The following is a 21,823-nucleotide window of genomic DNA, read 5'->3' as shown; positions in this document are numbered from 1 at the left end:
CAGTAGGTGGCGCTGTGCTGAAACTTCTCAGGTACCTTCACGACCTTCTAAAGGTCATACATACCAATTTTTGTGAAGATATGTCAAATTGTTTAAAAGATATCGCAATTTATGACAAAATTCAAAATGGCGGACACGTGATACATCCAATATTGACAGAATCAGTATCGTCGGATTTGGCATGATCCAAGGAATCCATAGACACCAAGATCTTGATTTTCTGACAAACTGTTCAAAAGTTATTGGCCAAAATAGCCATTTTTCATATCTCATGACCTGTAGGTGGCGCTGTTCCCAAGTTTGGCATAGACCCTCAGACCATGGTTCTGATGAAGCGTACCAATTTTTGTTTCGATTGCTCAAAGTTTGGCCGAGATACAGCCTCTATACTAATTTCGGGTCGACCTCGTTAACTTCGTGACATCATAACCTTTGAACAAAGATGAATAAAAAAAATCTGTTCAGTCATTTCTGTGCGGCTCAGTCCAAAGATAATCTGATCAAAGATTGGACAAAATTGGACAAATTTTGAAGGAGGAGAAGCGAAAAAAACAAATACTGTACTTTTCAAAATGGCCGCTACTGTAATGGGTGGAGACTTAATGTAAGAAGTTGAATAGCATCAGCATGAAGAGACGAATCAGATGAACTAAATTTAATTTTTCTATGACAAACAGTTCAAATGTTAAAACCGTTAGAATGTTGAAATTTTGAACTGGTGGTGGCGCTATACAGTTGGTTCTAGAGACTCCAAATTTGGTCCAATCACTATTCATGAGCATCTCTACAACTGTGCCAAATTTCATCATTTTCTCATGTTCCGTTGATAGGGCTGCCATAGACTCCCATTCGGGAGGAAGAATAATAATAAATATAGCTGCAAGCAGCAATTCGGGGCCAAGCCCCAGTAGGGGCAGTAGCGCAATACGGAGCAGGAAGAGCAAAAACAGCAGAAATTGAATGTACATGCAAAACATCTGGTTCAGAAGGACAGGTGGAAATGAAATGAAAATCAATAGAAGTTCAGAGAACGAACACGGAATGAACTAAAATACTTGTATCTCATTGAAGAGGAATAAAGATTAGCACAATCCTTATTTGGATAAAAAAGGTATCAAAATGACTCATTACACACAATTGTATAAAGGAACCCCACACAAGATTCGAATCCACGACCTCCGGGTCCAAGGTCCATTTCTCATCTCATTGCACCACTGTGCAAGTGAATGTTTCCACACCTGCCGAAGTTTATTAGTTCATGTGAAAATGAACTCAAAATGAAGAATTCTTATAAAGCTGCACTTTAGATCATTCTGCAGCTCATCATGCTGTAGCGCAATACAGAGCAGGAAGAGGAAAAACAGCAGAAAATGAACAAACATGAAACAGCTGGTTCAGAATTACGGGCAAGAATGAACTCAGAATGTACATAAGCTTAGATGAAAATGAACACAGCATGAAACAAAAAGCATTTATTTCTAATCCAAGAGGCAGTAAAGGAATCAAAACACACTATTTTATAAAACCGCTCCACCTGGGATTCGAACCCACTAACTTCGGATACAGGGCTCTTCAGATAACTGGCTTTACACATTGAGCTACTTGAGGATGCACATTCAACAGACTGTGGAAGAAACCTTTTAGTCTAACAAAGAATTCACAAAAAAAAGCATTACTTAGCATGCTATCCATATTAGCATGCTAAGCTAACTTAATGCTAATGAAGCTCATGGTTAACTTGATAACTGAAGAGCCACATTAAAGAGAATGACAACTGGTTAGCATGCTAAGCAATTAGCATGCTAAGCTAACTAGCATAAGACAACAAACACAAGCAAGGTCACATTCAGAGATGAATATCTTGGGAATGGTAGCGAATATCAAAAATCCATTCAGTCATTTCTGTGCGGCTCGGTCCAAAGATCACCTGAGCTGATTTTGGACAAAATTAGACAAAAATTGTAGGAGGAGTAGCGAAAAAACTGTTTTCCATTTATTTCAATATGGCGGACAGGTACATTTAAGGAAAATGACAAATGACACATCGTCGGAATCGGCATAAGCCAGGGAATAAAATGACATAAAGCATACACATTTTGGAAAGTGTTTTCAAAAGTTATAAGTGGTTTTGCAATAATCATTACATCTGTGGAACAGTAGGTGGCGCTGTGTTGAAACTTCTCAGATACCTTCAGGACCTTCTAAAGGTCATACATACCAATTTGTGTGAAGATATGTCAAATTGTTTAAAAGTTATTGCAATTTATGACAAAATTCAAAATGGCGGACACGTGGTTCATCCGATGTTGACGAATTCGATATCCTCGGATTCGGCATGGCACAGGGAATCCATAGACACCAAGATCTTGATTTTCTAATAAAGTGTTCAAAAGTTATTGGCCAAAATAGCCATTTTTCAGATATCATGACCTGTAGGTGGCGCTGTTCCCAAATTTGGCATGGAACCTCAGATCATGGTCTTGATCAAGTGTACCAATTTTAGTTTTGATTGCTCAAAGTTTGGCCGAGATACAGCCTCTATAGCAATTTTGGGTCAACCTCGTTAACTTCGTGACATCATACCTTTTGAACAAAGATGAATAAAAAAAATCTGTTCAGTCATTTCTGTGCGGCTCAGACCAAAGATCACCTGATCAAAGTTTGGACAAAATTGGACAAATTTTGAAGGAGGAGTAGCGAAAAAACGGAATACTGTACTTTTCAAAATGGCCGCTACTGTAATGGGCGGAGACTTGATGTAAGAATTTTAATAGAATCAGCATGAAGAGACGAATCAGATGTACTAAATTGTATTTTTCTAGAGCAAATGGTTCAAAAGTTATAAACTTTAGAATGTTGAATTTTTGAACTGGTGGTGGCGCTATAGAGTTGGTCCTAGAGACTCCAAAATTGGTCAGATTTCTAGACATGACCATCACTACAAGTGTGCCAAATTTCATCATTTTCTCATGTTCCGTTGATAGGGCTGCCATAGACTCCCATTCGGGAGGAAGAATAATAATAATAAAAGGGAAAACGTACAATTACAATAGGGGCTACAGCCCCTTCGGGGCTTGGCCCCTAAATATACTGTATATGTTTTAGAAAAAGAGATATGTGAAATTCAAAATAGCCTGATGAACCAAAATGATCCTTGTTTACAAGAACGCTTAAAGACAAAAAAACAGGAATTAAGAGATATATTTCAGGAGAGGGTTAAAGCAGCTTTGGTCAGAGCACGGTTTATATCAGTGCAGGATATGGATGCTCCAACAACCTTCTTCTTTAACTTGGAGAAAAAATACTCCCAATCCAATGGTATGCATGGCATTCGAAAAGCAAACGGGACAGTTACCTCAGAGACTGACTTCTATCCATCAAGTGACTTTTTTAATGGTCTGCCAGTATTGGATGAACAAACTGCACAAACTTTATAAAGTGACCTGTGTTTCGGAGAAGTGACGGAAGCAGTTCATCAGATTAATAAAGGGAAAGCTCCAGGCATTGATGGTCTGCCGGCAGAGTTTTATAAGTCCTTTTGGGAAGTTATTGGGCAAGATTTGGTTTGTGTTTTAAAGGAAAGTTTTAATCTGAATATGCTCCCTAAAAGTTGTCAGCGGGCCGTTCTCTCTCTAATCCCCAAAAAAGGAGATTTGTTTATGTTAAAAAATTGGAGGCCTGTGTCTGTACTCACTACAGATTACAAAATACTGTCTAAGTGCTTTGTTAACAGACTTAAAAAAGTGTTAGACAAGTTAATTTTTGAAGACCAAGCTTATTGTATTCACAAGAAATCTATTTATGATAACCTGTTGTTAATGAGAGATATTTTAAAGTATACAAAACTGTACAATGTGGACTTTGGGATTGTTTCTCTTGATCAAGAGAAAGCTTTTGATCGTGTAGATCACCACCATCTCTTTTATGTTCTAAAATGCTATGGTTTTGGTGAAAAGTTTTTATCTTGGATAAAGGTGTTATACCATGACGCTTCATGTTTGATAAAAGTTGGAGGAGGGTTAAGCGTTCCTGTAAAAATGGAGAAAGGCATTAGACAGGGATGTCCGATGTCAGGACAGCTTTACAGTTTAGCAATAGAACCTTTACTTTGCATGATAAGGAAAAAATTAAAGGGCATAGTTATATCTGGAGGTTTAAGAAAAGAAGCTTTTGTTCTCTCTGCTTATGCTGATGATGTTGCCGTTGTAATTAAAAATACAGAAGATGTGCAATGTTTAGAAGAAAGCTTAGAAATGTATGGCAAACTTTCTTCTGCCAAACTTAACTGGGAAAAAACAGAAGCCTTATGGTTTGGATCCAAAAGTAATGATATTTTTAACTTACCTAAACTTCCAAAAAATGTTAAATGGAATAAAATAGGGTTTAAATATTTAGGGGTATTTTTAGGTAATGATGACTTTGGAAAAAAAAAAAAAATTGGGAGGGATTAGTAGATAGGGTCCGCGCTAAGTTGTCTAAATGGAAATGGTTGCTACCCCAGCTTTCGTATAGGGGAAGAGTTCTGATCGCCAACAATTTGAACGCCTCAACACTTAAGTTCATGGCATAAGTTCATGGTCCTCGACCCACCGATGGTTTTAATCAGAGAGATTCAAAAGATGCTGCTGGACTTCTTCTGGTCTGGACAACATTGGCTAAAGCCTGCGATGCTCTACCTGCCGGTGCATGAAGGTGGACAGGGACTCATCGACATAAAGGCGAGGCTGGCAACCTTTCGATTGATGGCGGTCCAACGCCTCCTCTATCATCAGCCTCACGTGTGGATGGACGTTGCGTGTGCCCTGCTTCTCAAGACCAAAAGAATGGGCTTGGACAGACAACTGTTTTTAATGAACTTTAATGGAACTTCACTCGGAGGACTTACACCCTTTTATAGTAATATATTGGAGCTGTGGCAGACTTTTAATTTTTCCAGAGAATGGGGGAGTCCTGATGCCTGGATCCTAAAAGAGCCCTTATTTTTTAATGATCTTTTACACACTGTTTGTTTGTCCTCTGATGCCATTAGAGTCACACTGATTAGTGCTGGGATATCAAAGGTATCCGATCTTAGAAGAGGATGTGAATGGATGGAGGCTAAGGAACTGGCTGATATGGTGGGCTTCAGATCCGTAAGGACCACCCAACGGTTGTTTAACGAACTAGAGTTGGCACTCCCAAGAGCCGCAAGAGACTTTTTAAATGTTACTGCTCCAAAAACCTGTAAAGAGGCGTATGGTTTCCCTGATTTTAAAATCTCCCTAAAGGATGAGGATTGGGAGGGAACCCCTGGAAAAGCAGTGAATATGAAAATCCCCGAGTTGAGTTGTTTTAGAACGTTAACCAGGAAAACCCTTTACAGAGTGTGTGTTAAAAACTGCAACTATAAAATTTTTTTAGACTTCAAAGGAACAAAATGGACTTCAGTGTTGGAGTCAGACTCTTCCCCGAGAGGAAGCTGGAGGTCCCTGTACAAAAGACCCATTGAGAAGAGAATAGGAGATCTTCAATGGAGAATTGTATATGGGATATTAGCTACGAACAGACACACAGCACGGTTAGATCCTTTAGTTGGGGAGGGATGTCCTTTCTGTGGTGAGTCTGAGAGTGTTTTACATGTTTTTATGCAATGTTCTCGGTTACAAAATATTTTAGAATTGGCAAAATGTTGGAGTATAAGACTGGTGGGTTGTTTTAGTTTTAATCTGTTCATTTATGGCCCAAAGTACTCCGTTGATAAAAAGATGAAAGTGATTATTTTAAATTTTTTGTATGGTTTAATCAAGCTTGCAATTTGGGTTACAAGGAAAAATAAAGTGGAAGCAAAGGGGGGTGAAACAGATCCTGTGTTCATGGTTAATTGTTTTATTAAAAAAAGACTAACGTTGGAATATGCTTTTTACAAACTTACTAATAATGTGATGTTTTTTATCATTTTTGGGGAGTTGATGGGTTTTTATGTGAACCTGATGGTTTTGAAGGATTTAAAATTAACATTTTTTGAGAAGGTTTGTAATTGAGTGTTTAAGGTCTTTTATTGTTTATTTATTTATTTATTTATTCATGTTTTTATAGCTTGGGAATGTATAAACTTATGTGGTTTTTTCCCATAAAAGAAAAAAAAAGCTATTTTGTAATGTATAAATAAAGGACATTCTAAAGTCAAAAGTCTCTCTCTCTCTCTCTCTCTCTCTCTCTCTCTCTCTCTTTTTTTGTACAAACACGAATGACATTGACCTTAATGTTGAACTGTTATGTGCAAATGGAGGCGCTAATCTCAAATCTCATCTTGGGGGTCAGCAGAGTCTGGGCCAATAAAGGGTAAAGGACAGTTTTTTCTGAGTATAAATATCACTACAGAAATCCAGTTAGCTTCAGACTTCAGTTGAAGACATTACCAGACGATTTCAACTCTGTACTTTCCATGGACAAACAGAGACTCCAGGTAATTAATTTAATACAATATGAACATGTAATGTTAGTGTGAATGTGCTGTTTAGACACTTTCTAATCTGGTGTTTTTTTCTTCTTCATTTTAATAAAAAACATGTCTGTAAAACAGTACATTGGATTTGTTTAAGCAATGAATTAAATAACCATCCTTTAAATTTAAAACATTGAGAGAATTAATTAAATGTCTAAACTTGGGTTCAGTTTTTTTTTTTTCGTGAAACCTCAATCTACACCAAAAATGTCATATAAGGAACATATATATATATATTACACAAGCTTTTTAGAGGTTTTGAAAGAGAAAAGACTAGAATGTTACACTCTTACTGATTAATATGTGTAGTATTTTCAGCACTGCCATACAAACAAATATAAATTCATTTGGCTGGTTCATTTGTATAGTTTTTACATCTGCATTTGCTTGATTTAAACTTCTCTGCCCTAAAGTGGTTTAATCTTATATTTCACAATCTTCTCTTATTTTCACTGAAACTCCAGAATAGTTTTTCTACAAAATGAATTTGACATGACAAATAGGTTCACAGTTAGCATAGAGAAAGTGGATATATTGTATGTATTCTTTAACTCCTTTCCTCTTGAAAGCAGTTATTTCGGTGCACTGAAGTATCTTTTATTCCTTGTTTACTTTTCTAAGATGGCGACACATTTGATGTACCTGAAGCAGCTGAACTGCATCTACATTTATGTGTATCTGTGGCTGGCGTATCTTGCTGTGATAAATGCAGAGGTAAATACACTCCCTCAGACAAAAGTGGAAGCAGATGTGTTTCAAAAGATTAGGGATTTAAAAAAAAAAAAAAAAGAATCTACAGAAGTTTGTTTTCTTAATTTTTTAAGAAAATGATTTAATGAACATTTTCTTCAAAAATAGGAAATGTTACAACAGAATCCCCATGAGATTGGACCTTTAAAACACCAAACTGTAGGAGCACCCAGAGGAATTCCAGGTGAGGTGTTACTGGTGTTACAAAATACACATTTCTGTCATGAAACTAAATCTGCTTGAAATCACATCGTTCCTGCTATATCAGTAGCCAATGAGCTTGCTGCTTAACATTTAAATACTTGTGTCTTGTCCAAATACCCACACTTGTGGAATTGAGAGTGTGTGCACGTGGCAGGAAGTAAGTGTGCAAGACTGTCCCATATGTTAAAAATGCCAAAGTGCAACGCACACTAAACCCACACTATGCTAAGCTAATCGTATCCCATCATGCATTATGTTGGGGAACTTGCGTGCAGTTAAATATATGAAAACATTCCACTGTAAGTTTAATTAATTAGATATTGCATATTTTTGGTAGTAAAACAAAATGTTGCACATTTTATTGATGCAAAGATGAGTAGGCTGTGTGTACAACATTTGAAACTGCTTTTTATCACTTAATTAGAAGCACTGCAATTTTAGGTTACACTTTATTTTAAGATGTCAGTATTACAGTGTATTAATAATTAACTAGATGTATTTAGGTTTAGGATGAGGGTTTGGTTTAGGGTTAATTGCATGTATTTATGCATAATTTATAGTTATTACTACAGTAGGCCTAACTAACAATGGCTGCGTTTACATTGGCCCAAAAAAAATTTGATTTTTTGCTCACATCTGACACAGATTGGAATTTGTTGCACACAATTGTAAACACAAAGATCCGTTTTTTTTTTTCTCATCTGATCTGAGCCACTTCCAAATGTGGTTTTAAATCAGATACATATCCGATCTCTGGACATGCGACCAATGTCGAAACGCGCATATCTGATACTCATTGGAATTCCAAGCCACCACAAGGCGACACGTTTGCCTATAAAAATTATTTTAATGTTGCATTATGAAGCAGCCACGATGTATGCACTCGCACTAAAACTCACAGCTTTTTTTATTGAGGTAGGTGGGAATTTATAGACTTTTGCTGCGTTCCAATTCGCCTACTTATACTACACCCTAAAAGTAGATACTCTTTCTGTGAACAAAAAGTACTTACTTTTGAGTGTGTAGCAAAAGAGTAGACAAGCTTTAGGACATACTAACACATCATACAATCGCGTATTTTCTCTCTGTCGCATCCAGTCACCGTAAACTGGCCTGTCAATCATCTTACATCCTCCACATTTCATTTAGTTAATTTCCTACCGTATCGGAGAGAAATGCAGCACGTTGATCTGCAGTCGCGAGTCTTTCATGTGGAGAACTCTCCTCATATTAATGCATATAAAAGTTAATGGCCAATCAGATCTTTATAAAAGTCCACATTGGTATTTGCAGATGAAAAATAACACGGGTAACATTAAATATATATTTTCTATCAGGTTAAACTGATTATTAGTCACTGAAATCTCTCAGCGTCGATCGCGTATATCCGCCATGTTTTGTAGTTTAACACTTTTTACTCGTGTTTGTAGTTCTGAACTGAATCCTCGTCCAACGCGCAATGGGTTGTGGGCAATATTAGCCTTTATAGTGTGCACGGATCCACACTTCGAAAATCTACCGGAAATAGTAGACCATCCGGGGACTTTTGGCATACTCTTTTCAACATACTATGCTTTGGGACACACTTATTTTAATCTCACATACTATTTAGGATTGATAGTATGGACATTGGAACGCAGGGTTTGTCTATATATGTAGATATTTTTTTCCTATAGGAATGGAATTGCTTGCACGCACACATTCAGCAGATGGTTTTCAACCTATATCCGGTGAATTTAATAAAATAAGCTTCACTGCTGAAAACATAGGGCTGGGCGATATATCGAATGCTTTTGTCACACGCATTTCGTCAGTAAAGCCGGTTCCCTGATTGCCGCTAAATCACCATCACCTGCTTTCAAATGAAGCGGCATTTAATAGACAGAGCCGTAGATCACTGACAAGCCACGCAATATCGCGTTCAATATTGACGGCGATACATATCGATATTGAACGCGATATTGCGTGGCTTATCAGTGAACTACGGCTCTGTCTATTAAATGCCGCTTCATTTGAAAGCAGGCGATGGTGATTTAGCGGCAATCAGGGAACCGGCTTTACTGACGAAATGCTTTGATATATCGCCCAGCCCTATGAAAATATTATATATTTCTCAGCAATGAGGTGATAACTTTCCAGCTTCATACTCTCATGCACTCTATCTCTCTTGCTCTCTCGTTATCAGAATTCATTCAAATAAATGCATTCATAATGTAGGAACTGTGGACGAACCAGACAAATGAATCATTCAGATGATTCTTTCAAAACATAATTCTAATTCAGAATCGAAATTCAAGCTCCTGCCATCTACAGGAAAATCTTTGCTTAATTACTTTTATAACACCCCATGCTTCCTGGCAGAAGTGATAAACTCAGCCATTTGTGACACCAAATGGACACCTAGAAGATAAAGAGTCTTTGATCACCAGATCAAAAGGACAGAGACATTGTAGACCTTTTGTTTCTTAACTTCACAGAAAAACCAAAGAAGACCGTTCTAAAACTGCATCAAAATTGTTCCAAACTATTTTAAATTGACTTATCAAACATCTTTTAACTGCATACATTTTAATACTAGGCTACCTGTAACCAGTTTTGCTTTAGAACACTCACAAATCATGTAAATGTGATAACTCTTGAATGACTGATTTATTTGGAATTGATTTAATTATTTTCCTCTTTCCTAAATCCTGGCTTGAATGAAATCTGTTTAAAATGTATCATATTCCATTTAATAGAAATTGTGGTTAAAATGGTACTCTCTGCTAAAGCAGAGATGGAAAGTAACACCTATTTATGATTGGGGGCAGAGAAAAGCCCTTTTGAAACAGGACAATATCTGATTGGCCAAAACTCCTTTCAGAGGTGTGACAAACACCTAAGTTTAAATAGTCATATCGCAAGATAGAAGACAAGAGAAAATGAACGAACGAGCAAAGTAAAAGAAAACCGGTCAGCAGTGACCAGAGTAGTTTCAGTTTCAGTTTATTGATTTATAAAGCACTACTAAAACAACAGAGCGTTGACCAAAGTGCTGTACAATGAAGAAATTCTACATAAAATAAGACATAGCACCAAACAAACCTCTAAAACAGTACACACAAAAGCCGATGCCTCAACACACTGCAGACTCGAAAGCTAAACTAAAAAGATGAGCCTTCAGACGTCTTTTAAAAATGTTTAGAGTGGAAGATACTCTAATATGAGATGGTAAGCTATTCCATCTCTTTGGTGCTGCCACTGCAAATGCCCGATCACCCCTCCACTTGTATCTAGTCCTCTGAATAATTAAAACAGACTGATCAGAAGATCTTAAAGTCCTGGAAGGCTTATGCAAATGTAAAGTCTCTGACAAGTATGAGGGAGCTAATCCATTCAGGCACTTATATACAAAAACCAGGAGCTTAAAATCAATCCTGTACTGGACAGGCAACCAGCCCAGAGAAGATAAAATAGGAGAAATATGGTCCCATTTGCGTGTCCTCGTCAAGAGCCTGGCAGCAGCATTCTGGACTAATTGCAACCGGTTTAATGCCTTTTGACAAACACCTACATGCAGAGAGTTGCAGTAGTCAAGCCGTGTAACACAAAAGCATGGATCACGTTCTCACAGTCATTAAAAGAAAGAAAAGGTTTAACCTTCGCCAAAAGACGTAAATGAAAAAAAATTGTTTTAACGACCGAATTTATCTGTTTATCGAATTTTAGAGAACTGTCAAACAGTACCCTTAAATTTTTAACCACAGGTTTACAAAAAGTGGCCAGCTCACCTAAATTTGACAGTTCAGGAGGAGCAGGACCACCGAACCAAACAAGCTCAGTTTTTCTCTCATTGAAGTTTAAAAAAATTGCCGACAACCAGACTTTAACCTCCTTTAAACAGTTCACTAGGGAATCCAGAGCTTTTTCATTACTTTTCCTCAAGGGCAAGTAAATTTGCGTGTCATCCGCATAAAAATGAAAGGAAATTCCAAACTTGCGAAAAATTGTCCCTAGAGGTAAAATATATAGAGAGAATAAAATAGGGGCAAGAATGGATCCTTGGGGGACATCGCAAGTCAACGGGGCAGAAGATGAATAGGCCTGGCCTAAATTAACAGAAAAACTTCTATTTGATAAGAAAGACCTAAACCACTTAAGAGCAGTACCCTGAATACCCGCCACTTCCTCAAGGCGTGAAACGAGGATCCCATGATCAATCGCATCGAAAGCTGCAGTAAGATCTAAAAGCAAAAGAACCACAGAATGACCAGAATCACTTAACAATGAAATATCATTAAGCACTTTTAGCAATGCAGACTCTGTACTGTGGTGGGCTTTAAAACCGGACTGAAAAACCTCAAACACAGCATTTTGGTCCAAAAAACTCTGCAATTGGCTAAGAACAATTTTCTCTAAGACCTTAGATAAAAACGGAAGTTTTGATATTGGTCTAAAATTAGATAAATCAGAGCAATCCAAATTTGGCTTTTTAACAAGAGGTTGCACTACAGCATGTTTCAATGACAACGGGACCATACCAGAAATCAGACTACCATTAACAATAGACAAAATACTAGATCCAATAATGTCAAAGACCTTTTTAAATAGCCATGACGGGATACTATCCAAAGGACAATTGGAGGGTTTCATCCGGCCTACAATCTCAGTCAATGTCACAATAGATACTGGCTCGAAGTGAGAAAAAGTAGCAGAGCTCAGAAAAGGAGCCAAAAGGCCCAGCAGACTCGTCAATAAAAACTCTGTCATTTGGACTGATCACAGATCAGTAAGCAGAACTACTAGTAACCATGGAGTAGAGAAATAGAAGAACAGACAAGCAGCTCATTCAAGCCATCCAACTTTCACTCACTTTTCTTTTACTTAATTTTATTTTCCGCTGAAAGTCTCATGTTCTAAGTTTTGCCACAAAGTTCAACCAACGACTTTTGCCACTTCAACTTTAACTCCAGTGACAAAGAAACTTCCTTTCATTTTTCCAGCAAGCTAAAACGTGATTTGGTTTTACCAAACACAACCCGGACCTTTAAGACCCTGCAACAAACCATCGACTTGGGAAACCCTTCTCTGCACGCCGACGAGGGAAATTCACATTTAAAGTCGATGCAAGCAAGTACCTCTAGATTAAAACTGAACTGGTGGATTTAAATGAATGATTCATGGTTCATTCAGGTCTTTGAAGCGCATATTTTGCTAGCCCTCTACCGCATAGTGTTGCCATATGGCAACATACACTTTGTGTTCATTTCCTTGCCACCGTCTCTTTAACAGAACATTTTTGTTTTTTTGTTGGTAAGAGAAGACCTTAGTTTAGCCAATGATGTGCTTTGGTTAAGTCACATGACATGCAATTTTTTTCTGTGGCGCGATTTTCTGACAGACTGCCGTCTCTTGTATGTAGTTGCTGAAAGCAAATTAAAACGTCAGTAACAAACAAGGACCCGCCCATGTCACATTCACAAAAAAATTGTTAACATCATCTCAGGTAAGGTATGATGACATATTCACCACTCAAAAAAAATTATGAAATTAGTTTTTGGTAAATCAATAAAATGTCTGTGCCTTACGGCAACACTGCGCAATAATGGAATGACATTATTATAATAGGTTAGATAGCTAGCAAAGGCCAGCTGCAGTTTGTTAAAATGTAACAATAACAACATTAATGCTAGTGATATAATGTTGATAAGTCATTTGTTAAGGACTGCCATGGCATTTGATTTATGGATTAAATCAACATCAGAGATCTGCCACCACAGCCAGTATACTGGCCCAGACCAACCACTGGCCTACCATAGTGTCTCAAAAAGGCAGGTGCAAGTGGCTGTAAGTGTATTGTTAGGGTGAAGAGCACCAAATGTGATGTCTACATGTGTCTCACCTCTGAAAAAAAATGCTTTTTGAAGTTTCGTACAGAAAAAAGGTGACGTTTCGAGGATTATGGGGGGTTCATGTTCATAACCTTCCTCTCATAAGATTGCGTAATGTTGAATTTTCATGAACTACAATGTTTTTGGTTTTATGTCAATGTTTTATGATACATGATGAACAGTATTAGATTTGTTTTTAACTGTCTACATTTGCAATTTAAATAATATTCACAAAAAAAGTAATGAAATTCAAAGAATATAAAGCATTATTCAGCAAAATAATGAATTCCATAAACAAAAGATGTTGGAAAATAAGTATAAGGTGTTGTTTATTTACTGCTAAAGCTTATAATAGCACCAATTTATTCAATACAAACAACATTTCTGAGGAAAAATATTAACTATATACACTTACACTTATTCTAAGTTATTTCCACTATTGCGCATTGTTGCCATATGGCAACATATCATAAAGTACCTTAAAATATTTTTTCCATTTTTTTTTTTTTTTACAGCACTTCAAGTTAAGCCATTCTAAGAAAAGAAAAAGAGTCAAATATTTTTTTTTATAAATTTATCATAATGCGTGCGGTAGAGGGCTAGGAATTCTGTTCATCATATCACTCCCTCTCTTAAATCTCTTTCTCATTTCCTTACGTACGTGTATGAATGTGTGTGTGTGTATATGTGTGTGTTTGTGTTAGATTAGTTTGTGTTAGAATAAATAAAGTCTCTTGTAGTTTTTTAAAAGAAGGTGTCTTGTATTATGTGCTTCTAAAATTTAATGTCTTAAACTGTCGATCTTAAAGGGGTGGTTACGTGGTTTTTTTCTAGGCTTGATTGTGTTTTGGGGGCACAGTTTAACATGTCTTAATGCTTCGTTTTTTTTTAAATGCTGTATTTTTCATTTATTTTATCTTTATTCTACACCTCTGTTTGCACTGTCATATGAACGGCTCGTTTGACTTCCTGCTTCTATGAAGCCACTCCCTCCGACATACGCAATGTGCTCAGATTGGTCAGCAGGTTGGTTAATGGCCCAGTCTGTCGTGATTCGCTGAAGCGTCCGGAAACGCCACGCCCCTTACCATTCGTAGTTACGCGCTTTGGTGGAAAGTACATAATAGCGCCTACATTGCTGTATCAAATTGAGCCAAATCAGACCCAGATGAAGAGGAAAAAGTAGAACCTCTGCAATCGCGACTTTTGAAGGATGTTTATGAATGGTATTTAATTTAGTATTTGTGTCAAAGTGTTTAGATAAGCTGTCACTGCTGTTTGTTAGCTTTCAATATACAGTTTTATCCTGATTAAATCTTTACTGTAGCCGAATACATGACTGAGTAGCCGCATTTTTGTAAAGGTATCTTTTAATTTATAGCATGAACAACTGTTTGTCTATGAACATAGACGTTTGTTGGTGTTTGTTGAACTAGAACTTAGCTAGCACTGGCTAGCAAAAACGAGTTGCTCTTTGTATACGTCCTAGATGCATTAAAAATAGCAACAGAACTATAACATTACGTTTAAAAGACAAACAATAAAACGTACTTACAGTTTGGGAGCGATAAACAGCAGCTTCTGCTTTTAAAGTGGGAACTGCTTCATCTTTCAGTAAAAACCTTTGTGTAAATCCAGCATTAAACTCGTGTAGATTCAGGAATCTGTCTTCAGCGCCGCATCCAGTGTAGAAAATATCACAGATTATAATGGGTTCTATATCTTTTGACGCGTCGTGTCGCGCAGCTCGCGTTCGGTGTAAACAACTCTTCCACTTTCATTATGCTGCGCCACATGGCCTCGCCCACTTTGTTGCGTGATCCCGGGGGCGTGTTTATGTTAATAGCAAGGGTTTATGATGTCACCAACCCGGGAAGAAGCTCGTTGTAGTCCAAACAGCCTGTTTTTGTAGGCATTAAACTGCCATAACTTTAAAAGACAATATCTCCATGTGCATTGAACTTTGAGCGCTGTAACTTTGCAGATACTGTTTATGCTCAAGCAGCAACATTACACACTAACTAAAGTTAAAAAAGTGAAATCGCATGCAACCACCCCTTTAAGTTACCGTGTTTTCACGATTGTTGGATATTTATATCGATTACCAGAGCTTATTACAGCTCGAGCAAATGAATGCTGTTCGAATCAGTTGCGCTGCCGTAAACTAAACAACTCTTTATAATTCCCTATAAATTATTTCATGTGAGCTCATTTTACTTCCTAGGGTGTGCTCCCTACAATATCATCATAGGCAGAGTGTGGCAGGGATGCTTTAAATTAATTAAATAATAATTGAGTAATAAAAAGATTAAGGGAATAAAAGTAAAAATGGTAAAATAAGTTCTACTGCAGTTGTGAAGTAATCATTTGAAGCTATTTGCAAACAATATTTTGTTTTAAAATATGCACAAGTTCACTCACTGATATCTGATATGTCGAAAACGATACATATCTATAACGATACAACCTATACATTTCACATACATTTTCATTGTTAAAAATTAAATTATCTATATTCACCTTTCAGATTGTAACACGCTTCAAAAATATTTATTCTGTTTAAAAATACAACCTATAATATTCAGCAGGCAATCTTCGGTCCATTTTATTTCGCGACCTCCTGAAGGCAGCTGTGTAATTCGTACCCTGAGTAAAACACGTTGAGGGAAACATTTTAATATCCCAATATCTCTATAAATGCATATTAAAAGGCAGAATCGAATCAAATTAATCGAATCACATTGAATTTTAATGTGAATCGTCTCGAATCGAATCGTTCTGAATTTGCAAAAATTGTTCTTGAATCAAATCGAACACCTATGAATCGTGAATCGAATTGAATCGCTGTCTACCCAAAGATTCACAGCTCTAATAGCTAATTAGCAGCGCGACCAAGTAATCAGTGTAGCTCTCACTAGAAGAAGCTCCGCTGGGTCTTAAAAGGCAAGCGCATCAGCCAAATATCTGAAATATATATGTAAAATTTCCTCCCAAAAAACTGTTTGAATTGGGATATCACTAGACAGCCCTATCACCTTTGAGTGTAAACTAAATGAGCCAATGGATATTGACGTACATGATTAATAGCACCTGCTCCGTCCCGCAGTGCAGGTATAAGTACGGATGCAGATGCACCTACACTTGGTTTTTTGCTGAGGAGACAAGCATGAGTCTGCACTACAGTGAAGTGTGCCCTCGGATGGGGAGTAGAACAACTGGCAATGGGCTGTGTCCAGAGAGGCAAACAGATCTATCTGTGCGGCCCCAAAATGCTGCCATGTCAGCTGGACCACCTGGGGATGGAGTCTCCAGTCGCCCGGTTGAGCGCACATGGGACATGAATGGCATGAAGCGACTTCAGATGCTTCTGACTCCATAGAAGGAGATGGTGGGTGAGTTGCGACATGAGACAGGAGCGTAGACCACCCTGGTGGTTGATGTATGCAATGGTCGCAGTGCTGTCCGAATGGACCAGTACGTGCTTGTCTGACAACAGCTGTTTTTTGAAGCGGCCCAGTGCAAGACATACTGTTAGCAACTTGAGGCAATTGATATGCCAATGCAGTTGAGGCCCCGTCCATAGACCCGAGATTGCATGCCTGTTGTATGTGGCTCTCCACCCTGTGGTGGAAGCATCTTTGGAGACCACTGCATGCCTGGACACTTGTTCCAGGGGAAATCCTGCCCGCAGGAACGAAGGGTCTGACCACTGAGTGAGGGTGCGATGGCAGTCCGGTGTTATGGAAACGCGTTGCCACGCCCATCTTGGGACTCAGCCATGAAGCCAGTGCTAAAAAGGCCTCATATGAAGCAATCCGAGCAGCGTGACTGCGGCTGCGAATGCCATATGCCCCCAGAGCCTCTGAAAAGATTTCAGTGGGGCCGCTGTCCTGTGCTTGAGCAAACTCAGGCAGTTCAACATGAACTGAATGCGTTCTTTGTTGAGGCACACTGTCTAGGTGACCGAGTCCAATTCCATTCCGATATAAGAGATCCTCTGCCTGGGGGCGAGTTTGCTCTTATCCCAGCTGACCCGAAGACCCAACCGACTGAGGTGAGCTAACACCATGTCCCTGTGTCTGGACAACTGCTCTCGCGAGCTGGCCAGTATGAGCCAGTCATCGAGGTAGTTGAGGATGCGAATGCCCTGTTCCTTGAGGGGAACAATAGCTAACTCTGCAACCTTGCTAAAGACGCAGAGCAACAGGGCTAGCCCGAAGGGTAGGACTTTGTACTGATACGCCAGACCCTCAAACGTAAACCATAAGAAGGGTCTGTGTCAAGGCAAAATGAAAGTACACATCCTTCAGGCCAATCGCTGCAAACCAATCCTGGGGACGGATGCATTCGAAAATGCGTTTCTGCATAAGCATCTTGAACGGCAGCCTGTGAAGGGACCGATTCAGGACTCGCAGATCCAGGATTGGCCATAACCCTCTGCCTTTCTTGGGTACAATGAAGTAGGGGCTATGAACCCTGAATTAACATGGAATAACCTGCAATTCACCACCTCACTTAATCTACACACAGTGAATTTCACGCTCAATTCATCAAATATTTGGCACTCAAACAGCACGTTTACACAGCACACTCTCAACACACAGAAGGCGTGTTTCTCCGTTCACTTACCCCCAACTTCCCTCCCTTACCCATTGCCTGTCATACAACAATTCATAAATACATAAATTAATGAATGAATTAAAAACACTTCCCTCTCCCAAAGCCGAGGAGACCATCCATAGGGGATAAAGCAAATCGTGTTGTCCACCGGGGAGCGTCCCTTCATGATTAAGAGGTGGAGCTTAAGTCACAAGTCTATTCATAAAAAGTCAATCCGTCTTCCGCAGCAATCTCGCCATTATGCTGCGTTCACAAGGGCCGGGTAAAATCCTTATCGTCAGTCGTATCTGAGTTGAGCAAAATGTTTAAAAATGAAAATAGCGACGGCTCTTGTCTCCGTGAATACAGTAAGAAACGATGGTAACTTTAACCACATTTAACAGTACATTAGCAACATGCTAACAAAACATTTAGAAAGACAGTTTACAAATATCACTAAAAAATATCATGTTATCATGGATCATGTCAGTTATTATTGCTCCATCTGTATAATGCATAAACACAACTTCATTCTTTATAAATCTCTCCAACAGTGTAGCATTAGCCGTTAGCCACGGAGCATAGCCTCAAACTCACACAGAATCAAAGGTTAACATCAAAATAAATACTTTACTCACATAATTCGAAGCATGCATACAGCATGCATGACGAACATCTTGTAAAGATCCATTTGAGGGTTATATTAGCTGTGTGAACTTTGTAAATGCGCTGTAATATAGTCGAGAGCTCGTGAGACAGGGAAGACGCGATTTAAAGGCGCGGCGCCGAGTGTAAATCAGTGCATTGTTAATGATGCCCCAAAACAGGCAGTTAAAAAAATTAATTAAAAAAAATCTAGGGGGTATTTTGAGCTGAAACTTCACAGACACATTCAGGGGACACCTTAGACTTATATTACATCTTGTAAAAAAACAATCTAGGGCACCTTTAACTCTTTCCATTTAAAAAAAAAAAAAAAACTGTTTTACTCTTGCTTCATGCATTCTTTTTCATCAACACTTGAATGTGGGTAAGTTTTATTAAAAAAAGCAACATTTTAAAATCACATCTTTGTCAAAGACTACATCCATGGGATTCAGAAGGATGATGAAAACACAGATGGAGTAGATCAAGTCCATCAACACCCCCAAAGCTTCACAGTCCTGTATTGTCCTGGGTCAACATGTCATTCAGTAACATTAGGCAGTTTTGATTTATATGCTGTTTAATGTTTGATGATCGCGTTGTTTTACATGTGCGTAAGTAATCTTCTATCACTTGTCCCCTCTTCTTCATCTATGTTTTGATCCAGATAGTCTGTACTAGAAGAATATACATGAAGATTCTGTACAGAGGCAGCAACATATGAGCACTTTTCTGTTTCATCAGCTTGGTGGCATATGTAGCTTGGTCTAGGCCTCAGGAGGTTCTGTGATCAAATAGCTATATTTTTAACACATTTCTAATCTCTTAAAAAATTTTCATGATCACAAACAATTGTTATAAAAACTTATTGATCTTTTCTCTTTGCATATTTTCAACCTGCCATCAGAGTTGGTGGAAGTGGCAGCTCTAGGAAGACCTCTGTTTCCTGGTATGCTGTATGACTGCCGCAGGGATTCATTCATTCCAGGTACTGCATCTACCTAAAAAACATTTCCTTCATCACACTTTTCAAAACACCACTTACCAGACAATGTGTAAAAATACTAACAAACCTGCATGTTTACCCGTCACTACCTATACTTCTTCATACATAGAGTAACGGTTAAAGCCATTTCTCCTTTCAGGTGTTACTCTGTGGGATAAGAAATCACTGAGTGAAGATTTGGACAGTCGTCCAAAGCCCCTGACAGATTTGAAGTTCAGTAGCTCTGACTCTCTCTCGATTAAATTCAATCTCCTCGATGTAAGCGCTTCCCTGAAGGCCAGCTTCTTGGGAGGGCTGGTGGAGGTGGGAGGATCTGCCAAGTTCTTGCGTGACACCAAATCCTCACACCGACAGTCCAGAGTTACAATGTATTACAGTGAAACCACAAGATATGAACAGCTCACTATGTCCCAGCTGGGCCGGTTCACCTACCCTCAGGTGTTCGACCAGAAATCTGCAACTCATGTGGTCGTTGCTGTGCTCTATGGAGCTCAGGCCTTCATGGTGTTTGATCGGACACTTTCAGAAGAGGAAAACAAGCAGGAGATTGAGGGAGAACTGGATGCCATGGTCAAAAAAATCCCTGCTTTTTCTATTGAGGCAAATGCAGCTTTAAAAATGACAGATGCTGAAAAGAAAATGGCAGAGAAGATCACCTGCACATTTCACGGTGACGTCCGCCTTGAGCAGAACCCCACCACATACGTGGAGGCCTTGAGTTTGTACAAGACGCTTCCCACTCTGCTGAAGGATCCACAGAATCAAGTTCCCGTAAAAGTCTGGCTTTATCCTCTTCATCTTTTGAACTCAAAGGCAGCTCAGGTAGAGAGAGAAATCAGTACACGTGTGGCTTTTGAAACTGAAGCTATAATCGAGGAGCTGGGAGAAACAGAGATGACATACAATGAGCTGTCAGGAAACACACTGGTTAATAGTTTCAAAGACATTAAAGAGAGGCTGCGCTCATTTCAGAGCTCGTTTAGCATTTACAAGGCAATGCTACTGAAAGCAGTCAACAGGGTCTTGCCTGCTATTCGAGGAGGAGAGATGGAGGAGAAGTCTCTGGAAGACATCCTGAAGATCCACAGGAGCTCCCCATTCAATGCTGAGATGCTTAACCAGTGGTTAAACGACGCAAAGTCTGAGCTTGACCTCTTGAGTTCTGTTACCAAGCAACTGGAAGGGTTTACATTTGAAGACTCAGACCATCTCAACAGCATTATTATTAATCCTCAATTATCTGCAGTGCTGTGCTTGACCCTCACTTCTCTGAAGTATGAAGACCCATATCTTTCAGCTTTGAATGAGTTCCTAAAAACTGACAGGTTTAAAGAGCCATATGGGGAACAAAACATGGTTTCTGTGGCTTCTGTAGGAAAGTGGTTTAATGATTCTGATATCATCGCAAAGCTGAGTGAAAACATCAGAATCATCAGAGATTCATACATATCAACCCAGAGTTTAAGTCATAAATTTCCATATAACATCCCTGTATTACCCCATAATTTCCTCTACATTATTTCTGCCATCTCTGATTCATCCAATCCAGGCTCTTCCATCTATTTGTATGTAAATGGAAAACTGACAAACAGACGGGCACAGCACATGTCTCTTTCTTATCCTGAATTATTCAAACATATAATTTTAAAAGTAAACTGATTCAATAAGTGATTTTATACACAACTATTAAAATGTATCAATTTCATCAGTGAACCTAAAACTGTGATGTAAAAATATGGCCAAATTCTAACCGTAACATTCCATTTTCCATTAAAGCAGTAATATACCATAGAAAACAATGCATTCTGGGTAACATTTTGTTGTTTTTGATAAAGTAGCCTGCTGCAATATAACTCTGAGTTATCAGTGTTCAGAATCGACAATCAGAAGTATACTGATCGCAATCAACCTGTGTGAAGTTGTCCAAAACGTTTTGTCAATTATTCAGCCTCTTTCCAAAATGTTGGATGCCAGTAAAGATGTTTTAATAACAACAACTCGTTGTCAGTGTTTTTCGCTTTGGTGTTCAATAAAAACTTCTTGGTGTTCAGACATTATACAGCAGCAGTATCCATCTGTTGTCGGACTGTTGTCAATAAATAATATCTTTACTGGTCTCTCTCTCTCTCTTTTCATCTGATCTTCGTCAGAGGGTGTAATAAGTTGGTTAATACCTTTAGTCGGCTGGCTACTGCTCACTCAAACAAAAGTGTATTTTAATTTAGCCACTTCCATGCACCTTGTTAAATCAGTGGTAAACAGAAA

The 21,823-nt window shown here is 38.5% G+C and overlaps 1 protein-coding gene across 1 annotated transcript; it reads left to right on the top strand.

Moving 5' to 3' along the window:
• Window positions 1-6,398: 6,398 nt before the first annotated feature.
• On the top strand, window positions 6,399-21,636 carry LOC137015363 (stonustoxin subunit alpha-like). Its single transcript, XM_067380279.1, has 5 exons — window positions 6,399-6,445; window positions 7,106-7,198; window positions 7,343-7,418; window positions 19,460-19,540; window positions 19,698-21,636. The coding sequence occupies exons 1-5, from the start codon at window positions 6,425-6,427 to the stop codon at window positions 21,215-21,217; spliced, it is 1,791 nt and encodes a 596-aa protein (XP_067236380.1). The 5' UTR covers window positions 6,399-6,424; the 3' UTR covers window positions 21,218-21,636.
• Window positions 21,637-21,823: the final 187 nt, after the last annotated feature.

The sequence above is a fragment of the Chanodichthys erythropterus genome, chromosome 3 (assembly GCF_024489055.1).
Source record: "Chanodichthys erythropterus isolate Z2021 chromosome 3, ASM2448905v1, whole genome shotgun sequence".
NCBI classification, from domain to species: Eukaryota; Metazoa; Chordata; class Actinopteri; order Cypriniformes; family Xenocyprididae; genus Chanodichthys; species Chanodichthys erythropterus.
Note: the sequence above shows the minus strand (reverse complement) of the source record. Positions and strands in the feature narration are given on the sequence as shown.

Coding starts and splice junctions, on each gene's coding strand:
- LOC137015363 (XM_067380279.1), top strand. CDS start 6,425: ATGGACAAACAGAGACTCCAG. Junction 6,446..7,105: donor TGGACAAACAGAGACTCCAG/GTAATTAATTTA, acceptor TACTTTTCTAAG/ATGGCGACACATTTGATGTA. Junction 19,541..19,697: donor CAGGGATTCATTCATTCCAG/GTACTGCATCTA, acceptor TTCTCCTTTCAG/GTGTTACTCTGTGGGATAAG.